The sequence below is a fragment of the Podarcis muralis genome, chromosome 3 (assembly GCF_964188315.1).
Source record: "Podarcis muralis chromosome 3, rPodMur119.hap1.1, whole genome shotgun sequence".
Classification (NCBI taxonomy): Eukaryota; Metazoa; Chordata; class Lepidosauria; order Squamata; family Lacertidae; genus Podarcis; species Podarcis muralis.
This window is the reverse complement of record NC_135657.1, coordinates 79323338-79341217: the sequence shown is the minus strand read 5'-3', so window position 1 is coordinate 79341217 and position 17880 is coordinate 79323338. Positions and strand designations below refer to the sequence as shown.

At 41.9% G+C, this 17880-nt stretch overlaps 2 protein-coding genes across 5 annotated transcripts in view; one reads left to right on the top strand and one right to left on the bottom strand.

Annotated features, from left to right (window-relative positions):
• Window positions 1-1011, top strand: part of ORC3 (origin recognition complex subunit 3) — a 35545-nt gene extending 34534 nt beyond the window's left edge. For all 4 annotated transcript variants that reach the window (XM_077926169.1, XM_028722939.2, XM_028722938.2 and 1 more), the window contains one exon: window positions 652-1011. In XM_077926169.1, coding sequence (XP_077782295.1) covers window positions 652-757 — 106 coding nt within the window. In that variant the 3' untranslated portion in view covers window positions 758-1011. The remainder of the gene's footprint in view (window positions 1-651) is intronic.
• Window positions 1012-3080: 2069 nt separating this feature from the next.
• AKIRIN2 (akirin 2) lies at window positions 3081-17131 on the bottom strand. The gene is made up of 5 exons (XM_028722943.2): window positions 16421-17131; window positions 5855-5995; window positions 4989-5138; window positions 4024-4095; window positions 3081-3760 (listed from the first exon to the last, which is right to left on the bottom strand). The coding sequence occupies exons 1-5, from the start codon at window positions 16626-16628 to the stop codon at window positions 3750-3752; spliced, it is 582 nt and encodes a 193-aa protein (XP_028578776.1). The 5' UTR covers window positions 16629-17131; the 3' UTR covers window positions 3081-3749.
• Window positions 17132-17880: the final 749 nt, after the last annotated feature.

The window sequence follows — 17880 nt, the reverse complement described above, 5'->3', positions numbered from 1 at the left end:
AAACATAATTGAATACCACCCAGTATGTTTAAGCTCCATCAAATTTTAGTGAGTCTGGAGTTGGTCCTGTACTGACTAATCTGGGAACAAGACCCATGAAACTTCTGAGATGACATGTATAAGATTGCAGTGAAAAGCTGTGGTTCTATGCATATGTTGAGATAAGCCCTCGTGGAACAAGAGATTTATTTCTGCATGCAGAGGGTTGTGCTGTAAAACACTTATGACAGAGCTGTGTGGTTTAGGACAGACCTTAGATATGTTTAGGTGACAAGTTAATTTATAACAAGTCTTTGGAAGAACATCAGCATATCCTAGTCTTTAGAAAAAGAAGCCATACCTTGGGTAGAGAATACATTATTCACCCTGATCTTTCAGGCAGATGTCTCAACTAGACTAAATTTGTTCCATGTTATTCTATGAGCCATATCATGTGTTAGATGAAGAGTGTACACACAGCTGAAAGACTTGTAGTTGCCCCAAATGTATGTGTATATGAGTGATCTGTAAGCATGTGAAAGCAGTGCTTCAGTGAACTATGCAGAATACTTATCCTATTAGCAAAAAATATATCGTTCTGTATGTTTAGCCCATCTGTGAATATCCCTTTGGTAGAGTGAAATGTATTTTTCCTTGACTGCCACTCCCAAGTGCTCGTTTCATTAGAGCAGTCTCAGAACTGGAACTCTTGGGATTCATAAAGCCTTCCAAGCAGAAAACTGATCATGTGGCGAGACTGACATGGGGCAGCTGCTAGTATACTTTCTACTGAGAGAAGGAAATGCTCTGTACACTGTGATCAACTGTGGTAACACTTTCATAGTGAGAAGTGCTATTTTGCCACTGTAACATTAACAAGAACAAGTAGCTTCATGGGTTTTGTTTCTTTGCATTAAAGAACAAGCTAAATCCATCCATTTTAGAGAATCCAGTTGATGTTTGTGTTTGAGCATTTTGACATTTTTGTGCCTTTTCTGCAATGCATGTGAAATAAAACAGAACTTATCGTCACTGATCTCTGTCCTTATCTACAGAAACGCTGAAGAAAATATTAATATTGTTCTGAGCTGAGCACATTAATATGACTGTACAGTGCAGACTAGACATGATTGTTGAGGTGGGATGTGAGACTCCCTGCTGATGTTTCTTTCCTACTGTGGGAGGCTATACTCTAATGTGATGAGTTAACGAAACTATTTAGAGAATGATGATCAGCACCACTGTACTTAAGTAATTTTATTTAGAAAAAATTATAGAAGCTACCTTATTTTCAGTATTTGCAGTGTATTTGTTATTTTCTAAGAAAGTGAAAAAATGGTTGCTTATAAGTCTGAAGCAAGCTCATCATCAAAGGAAGACTGATCAATACTGGCCTGCTTGGTACCAAAGCTGTGTCTAATGCATTGTTTCTAAGAGACCAGGAAGATATTGAAGACTTTATGCTTGTTTAATCTCTGACATACTGAATAATCAGTATGACACTTTGGATAACGGTGTTCGTCATTGTTTTAGCTGGTGTTCAAACAGTTCTCTTTAATCTTTCCATTTCCCTTGGCATGACACTCAAACAGTTGCAATTTCCTTTAAAAAACAGCAACCTTAAAGTGAGGAAAAAATGCAATCAAACCTCAAATTTAAATTTAGGTTCTTATGGAGCAAACATGAGTGGGGAATTGCAAAACTCTAACCCTCTTGTAGCAGAAGCCTGGCTGAAATTACAAAGGGAGGAAAGAACACTAGCAAAATTCAGGCTCAGAATGCTGCAGTGTGGCCATCCAAATGCAATATAACAGAGGCTCCCAGAATGTAAAATTGCTTTGAACAATTTCAGCAGCATCAACAATACTAGAAAAAGAGATTGAAATGAAAGCCAAATGAGCAGTCATGTCTTTCAAGTTAAAATCTGAGATTTTAATCCAGAAGCTTAAGAATCTGCAACGTTCACTGCCCGCCCCCCCAGCTTGAAAAAGCTAATTCTCGGCAGCTGTGGTAGCAAAAGCAATGATTACTTCCAAGAAAAAGTAGTTTATACAAAGACTTGGACCATACATAAAAGTTAAAAAGCTATTTACGTGTGGTAGCTATTAAGAGTGTGCACCAGATGTTTTCACAGAAGTGCCTGAAATCTGCAGATACAGCAGCTCATTCATAGCAAATTAAGCTTTGTAAATTGTAGGCAGATGCATGCAGTACTTTTGTGCAGCACACCTTTAAAGTATGGTTTAACTTTCATTTTATGCCAGAACTGGACACCTTTTGCAAGTATGATCACCCCTTCTGAGTCTACAGAGCCATATGGAATCTTGAGAGTTCCTGATCGCACTGAAACACTATATTAATGGCAGTTTGACTCAAAAATATGAAAAACCTTCAAGTCACACCAATTTGTCTTGAAATTTTAGTTCAGAGCTGACCAATCCCCCACAATGGCTATAAATATGCTTTTAAAAAATTAAGATACAAGTATTGATACAAACTAAGGGATGTGGGTGGCGATGTGGGTTAAACCACAGAGCCTAGGACTTGCCGATCAGAAGGTCAGCTGTTCAAATCCCTGTGACAGGGTGAGCTCCCGTTGCTCAGTCCCTGCTCCTGCCAACCTAGCAGTTCGAAAGCACGTCAAAGTGCAAGTAGATAAATAGGTACCGCTCCAGCGGGAAGGTAAACTGCGTTTCTGTGCGCTGCTCTGGTTTGCCAGAAGTGGCTTAGTCATGCTGGCCACATGACCTGGAAGCTGTATGCCAGCTCCCTCGGCAAATAAAGCGAGATGAGCGCCACAACCCAAGTCGGCCACGACTGGACCTAATGGTCAGGGTCCATTGATACAAACAGGAATAGCAGACCTTCTAAAGGGGGAATATATTCCTCTTGGCAGTGCTTTCTACGTACTTGTGAGCAGTTTTTCAGACAGGGAAACCTTCCAAAAAGATGAAGGCAGGTTCTTCTAAAATCCTTATAGAAAGGAACCTTGGCTCATCTCAGATTTCTGAGGTTCAGTGAGTCATCCCCAAAGCTAACAGCTTCTGAAAGTCTGCCTCAGTCGTCAGCAGGCCAACTGACTATATATTCAAACACACAGGTTAGAAGTAAATGTTTATTCTTTCAACTAAATTCCAGTACTACAAGGGCAGTAAAACAATGATACACTGAAAAATTGCAGCAATAAACATTTGTTAAAGACTGATAGAATAAATAAAACCTACAAAAATGAGAAATTATATAAACCCATTCTTAACCCCCCAAAAAGTCATGGAATACAGAAATGCCCTCCTTCACTATTTCACAGGCAGTACTGTGGGCTATTTGCTTTAAATTTGTCCAGGAATTACATTCTAATTTAACTGTGAATATAGCTTTGCAGTGCACAGTTATGAAAACCACACTAACTTCAGTCAGAAGTGTCATTCTACACTTTTATTTACACAACCAGTGAAGGGCAGAGTTCTAGTACACCAGCTTTAATCCTTTTACTTTTCAAACTTATTAACATAAGCCAAATTGTAATGATACAGCAAATGAGACCACTGGTATTAACAGGTAGCAAAGGTCCACATCCAGGTGGTACTGACATCAGGGAGCACTCCAAAACCAGTTGCTGCATAAGAGTGGTTGCCACTGACAAAAGCTTGAAATAACCAGTGTATACAGAGGGGGGAAGGGGGAATATGGCATTGTTGCAAGTCTTTAAAGGACAGCTTGCAACAATAGAACAGGGTTTCAGGGCTGCCCACATATGCAGAAAACATGATTCATGAAACATCTGAAAAGAGAAAGAAAGAATTGCATTAGGGAGAACAGCACACAAAATTCTACAATCAAACTCTAGCACTAAACTGCAACTTGCCTCAGCATAGAGAAAGCCAATGTGTGGATCATAGATTCCACTGAGCAGAGTTCTGCTCACAGGATTCCCCCTACCCCCAACCTAAGAAGGCAATTTCTGTGGCTCCCCACTCCCAATATGCTCAGGGATGGGGCGTTGGTCTCTCTGTGACAACATGGGCGATAGCTCAAAATACTTACAACTTGCAGGCTGTTCTCCATATCGTCGCATGATCTGGTCATGCGTGAACTTCACAAATGCGTCATACTGTTCTATAAGCAAGGAATATTCCAAGTGAATAATCAAATGTAACAATCGCTTGAACACTCTACAGAACACAGCCAGTACAGGAAAAAGGAAGCACTTCACATTAAGCACACTACACTCTATTTGTGTGTCAGTTGGCGCTCTCTGCACTGTGCCTAAGCACCTGCTGACTTATTATCCCTTATAGCACTCTGTCTAGATGTAATAAAAGGAAGTCAGAGAAGGCCTCACATCCTCCCCTTAACCCTTTCATCATTACATGTGGGCACAGATATTGTGGACTAAACAGGCGGCATCCAGCACACTCATGCCCTGATATCATCTGCCAGTAAAGTGGCATATTATCAGGTCTAAGTATTGTCATTTAAAAGCAGGCAAAGGGTCATCAGATCCAAAAGTCAGCTTTCTACACAGGCAGTTAACCTAAAGCCCAGAGCAAATTGTGATGAGCATTTATGTTGGGAATGTTTTTAGGGCAACATGTGAGAACTCAAGTGGCTCAGCCAAGCCAAGCTACTTTTCCTGCTCAGCATCATGGTGCAGGAATACAACTTGGTTAGTAATCATTTTGTGACTGCCATCCTACAGCAAGGGTGGGCAACCTGTGGTCCTCCAGGTGCTGGACACAAACTCCCACCAGTCCTGGCCAGCATGGTCAATGGCCACAGATAAGAGCTGTTGTCCAGCAACATGTGGAGGATCCCTTCCCATGCTACAGTAGAAATATCTTGCAGGAAATTAAAAGGAACAGGATCAGCCCTACCTCCTCCAGATAGAGCCAACTCACAAGAACTCGGCTACAATTATTACTCAGGAGACAGAGATTTATTTGTAACAGCTCACTACTGACTAATGTATAATTACTGCAAGTTTCATGCACTGTTTATTTTGGTCATACCTGCAAGTTTTGTGGTCAAAATTTCTTCATACTCTTCACGGATTTTCTCTTCACGTTCTTTGAGCAAGCGTTCACATATCATTCCAACTTGTCTGAGAGTAAAGAGGGGCTGTTCTTTTTTCAGTGGCGATGATGCTGCAGATGAAGTACCTATGAAAAAGTATTTTCATAGGTAATTAAGGTATATTTTAGAGATCCTCCTAATTACTGATGAGTGCACTGTATACACTTGTAGGTGTTTTGAGGATCAGATTTTTGACCAGTGAGTGCAACCTCTGTCACAATCCAAAGCGAAGTCAACTGTGCTTTATGTTTCCATAGATTTAAGTGTGTAACTTTCTCTGTATGATGGCTTTTGAAGACAACAGTCTAAGTGCCTGTCAATTATTTACAACAATATGTATTGGCAACATCTCAGAGTATCCACAAGGTAATTTGTCTGCAAACATATAAAATATGGCTTGATGTCCCATTTGCTAGTTACTCTTAAAAGTCTGGCAGAGGAATCTCTGCTGGCTTGCCGGCATGTACGTTGGCCTGTTTTGCTAAAATCTCTCAAGCTGAATGAGATTCCCGTCCCTGGTATATAGTATGTCGCTCTTATTTTATACTCAACTTTTGGCACCCTTTTCAAAAAGGGTGGGTAACAGCCCATTTAAAAGTATATTATCTCAATGATTATCTGGAAGAGAGCAGATAAAGTTTCTTATGAATATGCTCTTATTTGTTTCCACTGTTCATACTAACAGAGTATATCTCCTCTTCAAATAAAACTCTTCCTTCCACAGAGTTTTTTCATAGTGACACGCATAACTTACCTAGGATCCAAATTATCAAATGTTATGCGTTTACTTTAAAAAATTTACCTGGCAAAGCTGGTCCAGTAAGGAGAAATGCTTGTGACTGTGCATCAGTAGAACAACAGGGATCTGTTTGCTGAAAGTTTTCTAGGTGTCTCCTCTTCTGCATGCGTTTGTACTCCTGTTTTATATTGTACAGAATTTGCTCTAGAAAAAGGAAAACATATTCATTATGTTTCTGCTTATTAGTCTAGCAAAGATTTCAAAACCCAAACATGTTACATTGACTAAGTGTGGCTATGCAGTTCTGTCAAAACATTAAGAGCATTTAAGTAATTTTCAATGAATTACACTTTTTAAGAAGCTAAACTATGCACCACAAAAAATAAAATTTTTTATTATAAACCCCAGCAATGTTCTTTCCCACACAAATTCTTAAGCAGCAACAGGTAGGGGGCCTAAATGGTTACTTCTAGCAAAGGTCTCTGGTAACAGAAAGGGAAATGATTGGAGATTGGAGCAAGGTGGAATGCAAGGGAGGGAATCAGCAAAACTTGCCTCCACACCCCTTTTGTTAGCAGAGAGGAACACTGAATCAAAGCTCCCTCGGTAGTTGCACTCCACTCCACCCAATGTGGATCCACTACCAGCCTACTATGACCTCCACTTTGTCCTAAAAGAATAGTGAGAAAAATGACAGGTCACAAGCGTTAAATTGCGACCCATCGTTCCATGACATAGATTTGGTGGCAGCTACATTCATTCCACCTCCCTGATTTAGTCCGGCTTTAAAGGCACTAGACAATCAAGGACAAGTTCCATGAACATGTTGTCAGTACCTCCTTATTTCCTGCATACTGACTCTGTGACTAGGCCACATATGCAAAATAATCTGTGCTGCTTTTCCAAAGTAGATCTGAATAATTATGCATCACATTATCTCATTAAACTTAACTAAGTATTACCATTAAAAACCTACATCACTGTATGAGTTATAATTCATTTCTGAAATACTGCTGTACATTGAATGCACTACTGGCTTAAATGTGCACCATCCCCTTCCATTATGGCTTCTCTCGATCTTATGATAATATTCTCTAGACTGCTGCCTGGTAGACAAAAATGCATGCTCTCCCTTACAGATCTGCACTCTTCCCTGCACTTCACCAGAAAGAAACAAAAGGGGAAAGCAATCAGCCCTATCTACAGCACTTGCTTTGTGGGGCAAATGTAGTGAGACTGATTGTGTCTTTCTCCTCTCTTCACCTCTATCCCATGCGGAGGGGTATCCACAGAAGAAGCAAATGTTTGCCAGGAAGCATCTTTCTTAAGTCTCATGCAAGCACTTCTACAGAAATGCATCCCCAACACTGCTGGCGGGGGAGGAGTAATCTGAGTGCAGATTCTCTCTCCCCACCCCTCCAATTTCAGCTTGCAGGGAAGACTTCCACATGTAAACTCAGAACACCAAGATGCACCTTTAATTTCACCCCTCCCCCACATCTGCCAGAATTCATCCTACTAGACTGTAGAATAATCTCCTTGCCACCAAAAGCCAATCTAGATTGCCCAGATTCTCTGCATGCCAGACCATGGGGTATACTACTACCATCTCCTTTAAGGCAGTTAATATAGCCTCTTTTGCCTCATCTAGCCAGCTTGCAAATACCAACTGAGTACAGTGGTACCTCAGGTTACATACGCTTCAGGTTACAGACTCCGCTAACCCAGAAATAATACCTCGAGTTAAGAACTTTGCTTCAGGATGAGAACAGAAATCATGCTCCGGCGGCGTGGCAGCAGCAGGAGACCCCATTAGCTAAAGTGGTGCTTCAGGTTAAGAACAGTTTCAGGTTAAGAACAGACCTCAGGAACGAATTAAGTACTTAACCCGAGGTACCACTGTAAATATACAGAGTCACTTCCATTACTTGGGCGCGTTTGCTCATGTCCAACCTTGGAAACATTCCCAGATGGTTGTCTCATTCTGGTACTTTTAAAAATGATTACTGTATCTCTTTTCTTTTTTTTGAAAAAACTTTCACTCTAAAAATCATAGAGTAACAGTAACTTCCTGATCTGCTATAAGGTCCCATGTAAGATGAAACCTGGCACTTTGCTAAGGCAACAATGAAAGAGTAGCAAAATCTGTTCTCTTGGAAAGGACAGCACAGTATCTTCAACACCTCAGCTAATAAGTGAAGTTGCACAGGATTCACACCAGTTTAAGATATACAGTACAATACAGATCCATTTCTCCTAATTTGTATACCGCCTTTTTATTTTACTATACCCACGGCTGTTTACAAGCTGAAGAAACAAAGTATGTACACCTTGTAACAATCTAATCCAATACAAAAATGTGATAATAAAAAATAACTTTAAAATAAGCAACTTATATCAAATAAAGTAATATTCAACAATTCATTGGAATAGTCATTCCAGTCTACAGCAAGAGTTGCTAACCTGTGGCCCACCACAGGTTGGGACTCCCAAACCCACCAGCATGGCAGTGGTTAGAAATGGGAGTTGTAACCAACAACATCTGGAGAAACATGGGTTAGCCAAACCCTGATAAGAGCGGGATTTGAGAAGTTCAAGCTATCAAGCATCTACTAGTTAGAAAAAAATTAAAATAAAATAATGGAATGCTTGTTTTGTTCGCATTAAGAAGCGTCCTTTTTTTTTACATTTAGCATCTGAATCCCTAACTCCTTCTAAACTTTCAATAGATTGAATCCATGCCTAATCCCACACTGTGAAAACTATCCCCCCTTTTGCATTCAGTATTTGTTCCCATTAAAAATATAAATAAATCCATATATTGCTTTTGAAAAATGTCAGCTAATACCTGTATGTAGAAGAAGTGAAACTGTCTATTTTCACTTTTTGGGACACTACACAGAAAATATCAAGAGGCTGCATTAGTCCAATCCAGGGGTGCCCATTTTTTCCCCAAAGCAGGCCAGATTTGACGAAGTGAGCATGCGTGAGGGCCGACCAGACCTTTTTTTTTAGGATTGAAGTTGTTGAGTTTTTTAGGATTTTACCCCAGGAGACAGGATATAAAAGAAGGTGTAATCTAAGTTAACAAGCATCCCTGAATCATGCCTTGGAGGGAGAAACCAAAGGAGGCTGGTCCCAGTAGTCTAGTCCTTTTCAACAACCAATAGTACATTATTTCTTTCTTTGGAGTATGCTTCTCATATAGGAAACTATCATCACTAAAGAAGCATATTCACTTTCAATGTTGTATTTAAGCTAATGTTGTTTAAATAATATTTAAATCTAATTTTTAAATTGTTAGCTATTTCCATACTTACTTTCTTGTCATACTGTAAGCATAGTTTCAATGTCATGGTAGCATTCCTGACACAAGGCCCAAAATACCCAAGATATTGTCACTGACAGCCAAGGTAGTGGTAGTAGATAAGAATGTTGGGAGTCAGACCTAGGAGACCAGGTCTTATAACCCCTCACCTAGCCATGAAGCTCAGAGTCTAGTTCACATCTACTACCCCAAACTATAGCTTAGTGGGAACCTGCAGGCTCCCACCAACTTGCAAACACTTTGTTTTTCTGTTATTATTTTTTGCCACCATGCTGAGCTTCACCAAGGTTTGCCTGACCATGTTGCCTGAACCATGGCTTGTGGTCAATCTTTGTCTTCACCAACCACAAACTAGCCACAAATAAATCTAAGACAAATAATCAGGACTGCCAAAAATCTTAGATTGGATTTGAGTGTCAAGGAATTATAAAGTACAGTATTTACATTCAAATGCTGAGAACAACCATTATGATTAACTTTGAGTTTAGATTTACCACCACTCCTGGGTTTGACAAACCTGGAGTTCCAAAGCTAGTCACTTTAAACAAGGTACTGCCAAGAAAACAAAAAAAGTATTCATATCAACAGCCATGATCCAGAGGCTCCACCTGCCACTGATCTGAGCCCCAAAGAAAAAAGAAATTATCCACAAATGGAGCAGCAGGTAGACAGTGCATTCAAAGACCTGTGCTGGAATGAAAACTATGTGCTGATGAGAGTCCTGGGTGTACGGAGGAGTCTCCACACACACACATTCAGTGGAGCAATCCAGAGCATCCAGATCAGCCCTTGTTGGATTAAGGTTCAGGTGACCAACTTTATGTTGAAAGAAATATTGCAAATTACAGTTTTCCATCTTCCTTTAAGTTCTTAAATGTCTTGTCACTTCAAATTGTGTTGATCCAATGAAAACAGACAGAAGTCTATTGTCCATTATACAGTAATATGAACAGAATAGTCCAGAGGGTGAGGAGGAAGTAAAAAAATCCACCCCAACCCCCCAAAACAAGCAGAACTGGGAAATCCCCAACCAAAGATTCTGCTAAAAGCAGTAAATCCTAAGGTTTAATCCAAAACTGTCCATGTGCAAGCCAAATGGACTTCTGCTTGCGCAACAAGACTTCACTTTCCTTTCCTCCCCCTGCAGTTCTCCACATGTCCTCAAAATCTGCTCAGGGGGGTTGGGGGAGTGCAGGGGGCAGCAGATGAAGCTAAAGCCCAATTGTGCAAGTGGAAGTCCACTCACACATTGGATTCCACCCCTAATCTCCCAAAAGAATAATGCGGATCATATTCATATTTCCACTCTGGCTCAATAACATCTGTTAAACAATAGAAGATGGTGCAACAATAATTGTTACTTCTATTACACTAAGGGCATTCCACAGAATACGGACTGGATACATGGTAGCAAAACCTATTACATAATACTGATCTTTAACTGGTGGGCTCAAACTCAAGTTGGTCACACTAGCAACATAAACCAAAAAAAATCCTTTTTGGGTTAGTGATACTTTTTCTTCTTTTAAGCAGAGAAAGAGGAAAAACAGGAGAGACAAAAAAAAGTACTAAAATAGTTCTTGTGGTTTGCTAGTACACTGAGATATAAAAGATGATACTTAAAATGTTTGGAATGTTAAGGCTGAAAGCTGCCACTGATATATCCACATGCTTCAAGTTCTCCATAGTTTTACCTCTTCCTGTAACTTCAACTGTACCAGCTCTGCCATCTTCGTATTTGTGGTTTGAAATGTAGGACAGTTCAAAAAGGACACAGCAGGATAAGCATGGATCATATCATATGAAGTCTTATTTTAATTTGCTCAAATAAAAAATATTATGGTTAGCAACTTATCGGATAAATGCCCCAAATGTACTCCAAAGGCTTCGTGAATAGCATCTAAATGTATAAGCATTAAGGAAGTATGTTTTCAAGATGACTGGGCATGTGTGTTGCTCAGTCTAGGATGGCTCTGTCATGCAAGGTCATCAAGTGAGGGATAGGCACTTACACATGGGTAGGCAAACTAAGGCCCGGGGGCCAGATCCAGCCCAATCGCCTTCTAAATCCAGCACATGGATGGTCCAGGAATCAGTGTGTTTTTACATGAATAGAATGTGTGCTTTTATTTAAAATGCATCTCTGGGTTATTTGTGGGGCATAGGAATTCGTTCATCCCCCCCCCCAAAAAAATACAGTCCGGCCCCCCCACAAGGTCTGAGGGACAGTTTGCTGACCCCTGCACTTACATGTGAACCATCTTAAGAGGAGGAGCATTAGCACGGATCAAAGTCAGAAACTACATACCAGATGACCCAACTATAAAAAAGAAATTGCAATAGCATTGTTTTAAGCATCTATTTACTTAGTTTTCACTAAGGTGACAAATTTGTGTCTGGGCTGTAAGTTCTTTAGACTGCATGACTGATTGACATTTTTTTCTATGGAGATGCAATCTTAGGACATCTCGACAGACAAGACTTACCAGACTTCAGTCAAAGTGTGGCAAGTCCCAGGTAAGTGTCTATATAGAGCTGAGGAATCTATGACCCTCCAAATGTTGCTGAGCTACAAATCCCATCACACCAACCACTGGCTATGCTGGCTGGGGACGATGGAACAGTTGGAGGGCCACAGGTTTCCCACTCAAATATAGAAGATTGAAGGAGCAGGCATGTGATTCCTTAACATTAATCTCTACTGATAAAACCCAAACAGAAGTTTAGTATCAAGATGCTACTATGGCAAGTGATCTTATACTTTTTTAGTTATTTGGATTTTATATTAAAGTCTATGAACAGGAATGCTACAGGTGTCTGCATTGGCATTAAACCTAGATATACAAACAGATCATTTAACCAAAACGTAGCTAGAAATTCCCAGATGGGAAAAGCTCTATAGCTCCCCAAGATAAAAAGTACTTTTCCCACTATGATTGTTCCAAGTAAATACACTGCACACCAAAATTACATCTTTGTCATACAGGTTTTAAGATATGCAATTTCTTTCAGACATGTACAAGTAGAAAAATCGTAGAGAAAAGGCCAATTCAGCATGAATTCAGCAACACAGCAGCTGTCCAAACAATGTTTAAAACTGTTTGATACAATATTTACTCTGAATGTTTCCCTTCTCCTCTCCTACCAATAAAGCACTTATTTACCTATTCAAAACAGCTGGTGGCTCATTTTTTTTAGTGACACACCCACCAACTCCAAAACTAGATTTTCTTCCTTAATTAAGCATGATTGGCCCAAATCAATGTTTACATTGGCATAAATCCAAACATGCCTTGTGTGAACAGAAAGGTATTTCTGCTTGTGCAATGTACCCCAGTAATTCTTCTGTTTCCTCATCCTGTTACAAGCCTATATGCCCCATTCCAAGCCATTCTAAGAGGCTCTGTAAACCCTCAGGAACAGCTTGGTTGGGTGTGTGCAAGGGGTAAGAATGGGGAGAGGGGGGAGGGGAGAGACAGAACACCCCATTGCACCAGTCCACTGTTCTTCTCAAGATCCAACCTCCTAAATTCAGGGGGAAATTGAGATCTGAAATGCTGTACATTGAACTGCTTTTAACAAACCAATTCCTATAGCCAATTAGATTACTCAGTCTACAGTCTGATGCATGAGCTAATATGCTGACACAGCAACTCTGAGAAATGAGCAGAAGATGACAGAACTGATGTAAGGACCAAACTTCTCTTGCTGGGCTAATGCAGCAACTCGACCCCAGTCCAATGCAGTTGATGGTGTGGGGTCGTAACATTTTTATACATGAAAAACCTATTGTTACATTTTTCAATGGAAAAAACTCCACTTTAAGAATGCATTCATAGAATTAGTTAGTAACATAACTAATGAATAGAATACAAATTCAAATCTGCCAATTAGAATGGATATACTAGTTTAAATCTAAAATCTAAGTTGTAATTAACTTTTTCATGTGGCTATTCATAGACAAAATATTTTATGTGCATAATTCTTCATGCACGCTGAAACTTAATACTTTACAATGCTTTCATTTCATTTATTAAAATATAAATAATGCAAAGGAATTATATGTCATTCAGCTATCATGCCAGAATTGAAGTAAAAATAATTTCCAAGTAAGCCAGGGGTGGAAAACCCTTTTCATATTAAGGGCCACTGACCCATGGGAAAAGCCAACCATGGAGGCCACTGCTAGTGATACGGAGTTAGCACTTCATTATCTTTCTGCCACCCCATCTCTACTTCTATATTTTGTCTTATAAATCTACCTGCACTATGTTCCACTAACTCTGGGAGTGCACTTGCTGGGGACATGTGTGCGAGCCTTCTTGGTGGCAGCACTCAGATAATGGAAATCCCTTCTAAAAGAGGTTGATGTTTGAGTTTTAGGAGAGCAGTAATGATTTCAATCTGTTCTAACAAGCCTTCCTGTTGAGTGATGTATTTAGACTGCCCTAGTTGTTAGATGCCCTTTCATGTTGCAGTTTGAACTTATTTAATTAAAATTCTGTATTTTTGTTGTCATGTTTCTGATCTAGATGCCTCCTTGGGAGCCCAAAGGCAGGGTAGAAATGATCTAAAATAATATTTTTAAAAGCTTAAGTCAAATAAACACACAAAGTTAGCTTTCAATCAATTAGGGCAACAACAAAATTACCAATAAAACCCACATCACTGAGTACTGCCACTACTGATGGCAACACACAAGTGGTACCTGTGTTTTGTATAAAATAGCTCTATTCCATGAAACTTTGTTGCCCTTAACGGAACAAGCAACAACTAACATTGCAGAACACAAAAGTCATTCAGGGTGTCTCCTAAATGTAAAGGTATTTAGTACCCTTATCAATGCTTATTAAAAGCAACCAAACCCACGACCTATTATGACAGCATTGTAACCAAGCCTTACATCACACCTATGTAAGAAAGGCTACTTAACTGGCTTAACAGTTCAATGTTCTTGAACTGTACATATAGGAATATTTGTTGTGCTACCTGATCTTTTAAATCTTTTGCTAAATTAGTATAACCTAAGGTTTGCTAAATTACTGTAACTCATCAATAAAAACAGGCACATATCTGAGGCCCTTATTGTCATGCTTTAATTTACAGACTAGTTAGATTAAACACATGACTGTTTCTGATACCGGAAACATACAATAAATAAATTTCACACAGCATTGTATTTCTTGTGGAGTAAGACATTACAAATCTAGGTTATTTCATCCCCAAGTTATTATTGGACAATTTGAACAAAGTCATAAGAATTTACACAGAAGCCCCACATTGTGAAGATTTACTTAAAGCTAAATACCTCTGAATGACAAATCTCCAAATAATTTTGAGACACACCTCATCTAAGTGTTTAAATACCTAGTTTTATACTTTTTCTGGGTTTTTCAGCGGCACTGAAATTTTCAAGAGGATATGTGCTCCTAACCACTAATGCCTTCAAACTGCAGCTCCTTGACATGCCCAGCTGTTCACATCACTAAATCAATTTTAAACCCACATTTACATTAAATATTCATTGCATGGATACTTCTACTTCCAGTGAAGTCACCAATCATAAATGTAGCATTTAACTAACATAGCCTTGGTTCCTGCTTACACATTTAGCAATGTTTAGCTACTTTATGATTCAAACTAAACTGCAATCCTGAATACATGCTCCACTAACATAATTTACTAATGAGAAAGGTGTTAATTTAACTACCACACTTTGTTAACCCTATTCAAATCAAATGTAGTCCACCAGGGTTTAACAGGAGATGGCTATGGCCCCAGACATTTCAGCATATCAGCTCTCACAAGTGAGATTATCTATACAATGGGAAGACCAACATAATTTGAAGCAAATTATTGTAGACATACCAAGATGCAAGATTTAAGGGCTAATTTAAATATTCATATTTCCATGTGACAGCAAACATTCTGTAATTAATGTGGCTTACACAGATCCACTTCTTACTATATGAAAACACAAGCTCTTGGGAAATGAAAGCTTAATAAAAACCAGCAAATTACTATGCCTGCTATCTCAGATAATCTTCAGACTCAAATGCCACATCCATATGTGCAAAATAAACTGAAGATAATGGTCCCTACATTCATTAATTGAGAACTGGAGGAGGGGGTGAAGACGACAAAATGATTGGGGGAGGATGAACTCTATATATGGAATAAGATTTCGAATAGATCCAGTTAGTGGAATCCACTCTGGGCCAACCATGTAAATACCTTCAGAGGTGTAATTCAATGAAACCTGATCCTGCAATTTATTCATTAGGTCTTGGGGTGCAGGAGGAAGAAGAGACAGGTTATCACTTTAACATTTCTGGTGAAGTGACACTGAAATGCATTCTCATCCTTACTAAGAGATGTTCAACAGCCAGTGCCTTATTACAGCTTCTTCTTACAAGAACGCCTTTATTGATTTGAGCCCCCGCGGAGACGTGAACAATACCCGGCTCAATACTGGAAGGGGGAAGAATACTGGTGGGGGAAGAGAAATGCAGTTCTTATCGTGGAACCGGCCCCTGCCGTCGCCCAAGCACTCCACCTTGGGGTGATTGATGACAGCCCCCGCTCCGTCCCTCTCCCTGCCCTCCCCCGGTGTTTGAACGGGAAGGCGGAGGCACGGCCGCCTCGACTCAGACAACATACGCCCAAGAGTTTAATGGCTGCAACAAATCGATCGCCTGCACCGGGGAGGAGAGAAAGAAGGGCAAAGAGACGGAGAAAGAGACAGAGACACATTTCTCCCGGCCAAGATCCCGCCTCCCTCGCGATATAATTTCTCGGTTCCTCTTTCTCTCCGCACACATACAATTACCCCCGTCAAACGCCAAGGAGCCAAGCAGCCCTCTCTCCCCCAAGGGGGGGGGGGGGAGGAAGGTGCGGTGCTGAATAGAGAAATTCCCCTTTCCCAGACGCAGCCCGGCGGGGCTGAGTCTCCCCGCCCCTCTTCGCCCATTACACCGGCTCAGCCCCATTATCAACCCCCTTTCTGCGGCCTCTCCCGTATCGCTGCCACTTCCCCGCCCCCACCGCGGCGAGAGCGGCCATTTCCATTGTGCCGACTCCGCGGCGAAAGCGAAGCCAAAAGAGGGGGGGGGAGGAAAATGGGGGGGAGACAGAGAAGGGAGGTGGCTGGGAAGAGAAAGCGGGGCGACGGGGGAGAAGCCAAGCGGACTCATGAAAAGCAAGCCAAGAAAGGGGGGAGGCGGCCTTCGCCCCTTATCCTAGTCTCTTCCCCCCCCCCCCCGCCGTGCCCCGCCCTAGGCGCCCCTCGGGACCCCGCTTACCTGTGGTGAGGCGAGTGGACACTTCCCCGAAGGGCGAAGGCTCCATGCGCAGGTATTTCTGCGGGGACGAGGCGAAGGAGGCCGCGGAGGAAGAGGAGGCGGCGGCCGCCGAAGCGGACAAAGGGGCGCAGCGCCGCCGCTTCGGCGAGGCCGGGCTCAGGAGCGGGTCGAAATCCAGAGTCCTTTTTAGGGTGGCGCCGCAGGCCATGGCGGAGGTGGAGGAAGACGACGACGACGAAGAGGCTGAGGGAGCGGAGCCGGCTGGGCCTTCGCCACCGAGAGAGCGAGCGAGCGGGGCCGGAAGGAGCTGACGAGACCGGGGGGGAAGGAGGGAACGGAGGAGAAAGGGGGGGGCGGAGGAGGCGCTTCAGGCGCTGCCTCGCCGCGTCAGGCTCGGGGTCGCCACTGCTACGCGCCTCCTGGGCTTTTCTGCTGCCTGCCGGCCGCCGGCTCCGCCTGCGTCTCCAGGGAGCGGCCCGGAGCTCTCGGCCCGGCTTGGCTGGACTCCTTGGCTCCGCCCGCGGAAAATCCTCCCCGGGCCGAATCCGGGAGGGTGTCTAGGCCGGTGGGAGCGGCACGACGGGAGGCTACCCGGCCTGAGGCCGCCGATGACGAGAGATAGCCGCGGCGGGAGCTGCCGTGCGCCTCTGTGACTCTTCCACACCAGCAATATGGCGTCAATAACAACGCCGCTGATTCAAAAAACCATCCCTCGCCGACGCGCCTGCGCGGCACGGGGGTGGCGCCCGCCGCAAAGGTTCAGGGGAGTTGTGGTTTTCTCAGGGTCACCTCCCGGCGTTTGATGCAAGGGCGCAGGGGGGGAGCGGGGAACTACGTTTCCCGTCGTTCTTGGCGCTAAGGACATGACTTCCGGGTGGAATTTAAATCCCCGCAGAGAACCCTGTACCTCAGGAATGCGAGTGAAACGGGGTGAAGGAATGGAAGCGGTCTTCTTAATATGGGGAGTAGCAGGAAAGGAGCCGGGCAGCGGGGAAAGGAGCTTAGTTTGCGGAAATTATAAATGGCTGGTGGTACTTAATTATAACATCAGCCATAATAACATCTGGTCCAGAAGAAATGGCGTTTCGTTCAGCTATCTCTGAAACACTGAAGTAGATTGTGGGAAAAGATGAATGAATGAAAGAACAAGAAAAAATCCCCGAAAGGAAGAAATTCGCATTTATAATACTCTTCTTGACTGTGCTCCAGCTAGTGGGGTGGGGAGAAAAAACAACTGTCCGATGGCTTCACCGTTCTAGACAACACTTTGTATTAAAGGAAATACCGTAAATCACACATACAGCTCTTAAAATGTTTGAATTTAAATGCCAATAGTGACTGAAATAAATTCAAATATCTGTGAAAACAAACATTTGATTCTCAAAAGCATTAATAATTGTACAGATAGAAAAACATAGTGTGCCTGTAAATTGATTTCTTTGAATGATGATAACAATACA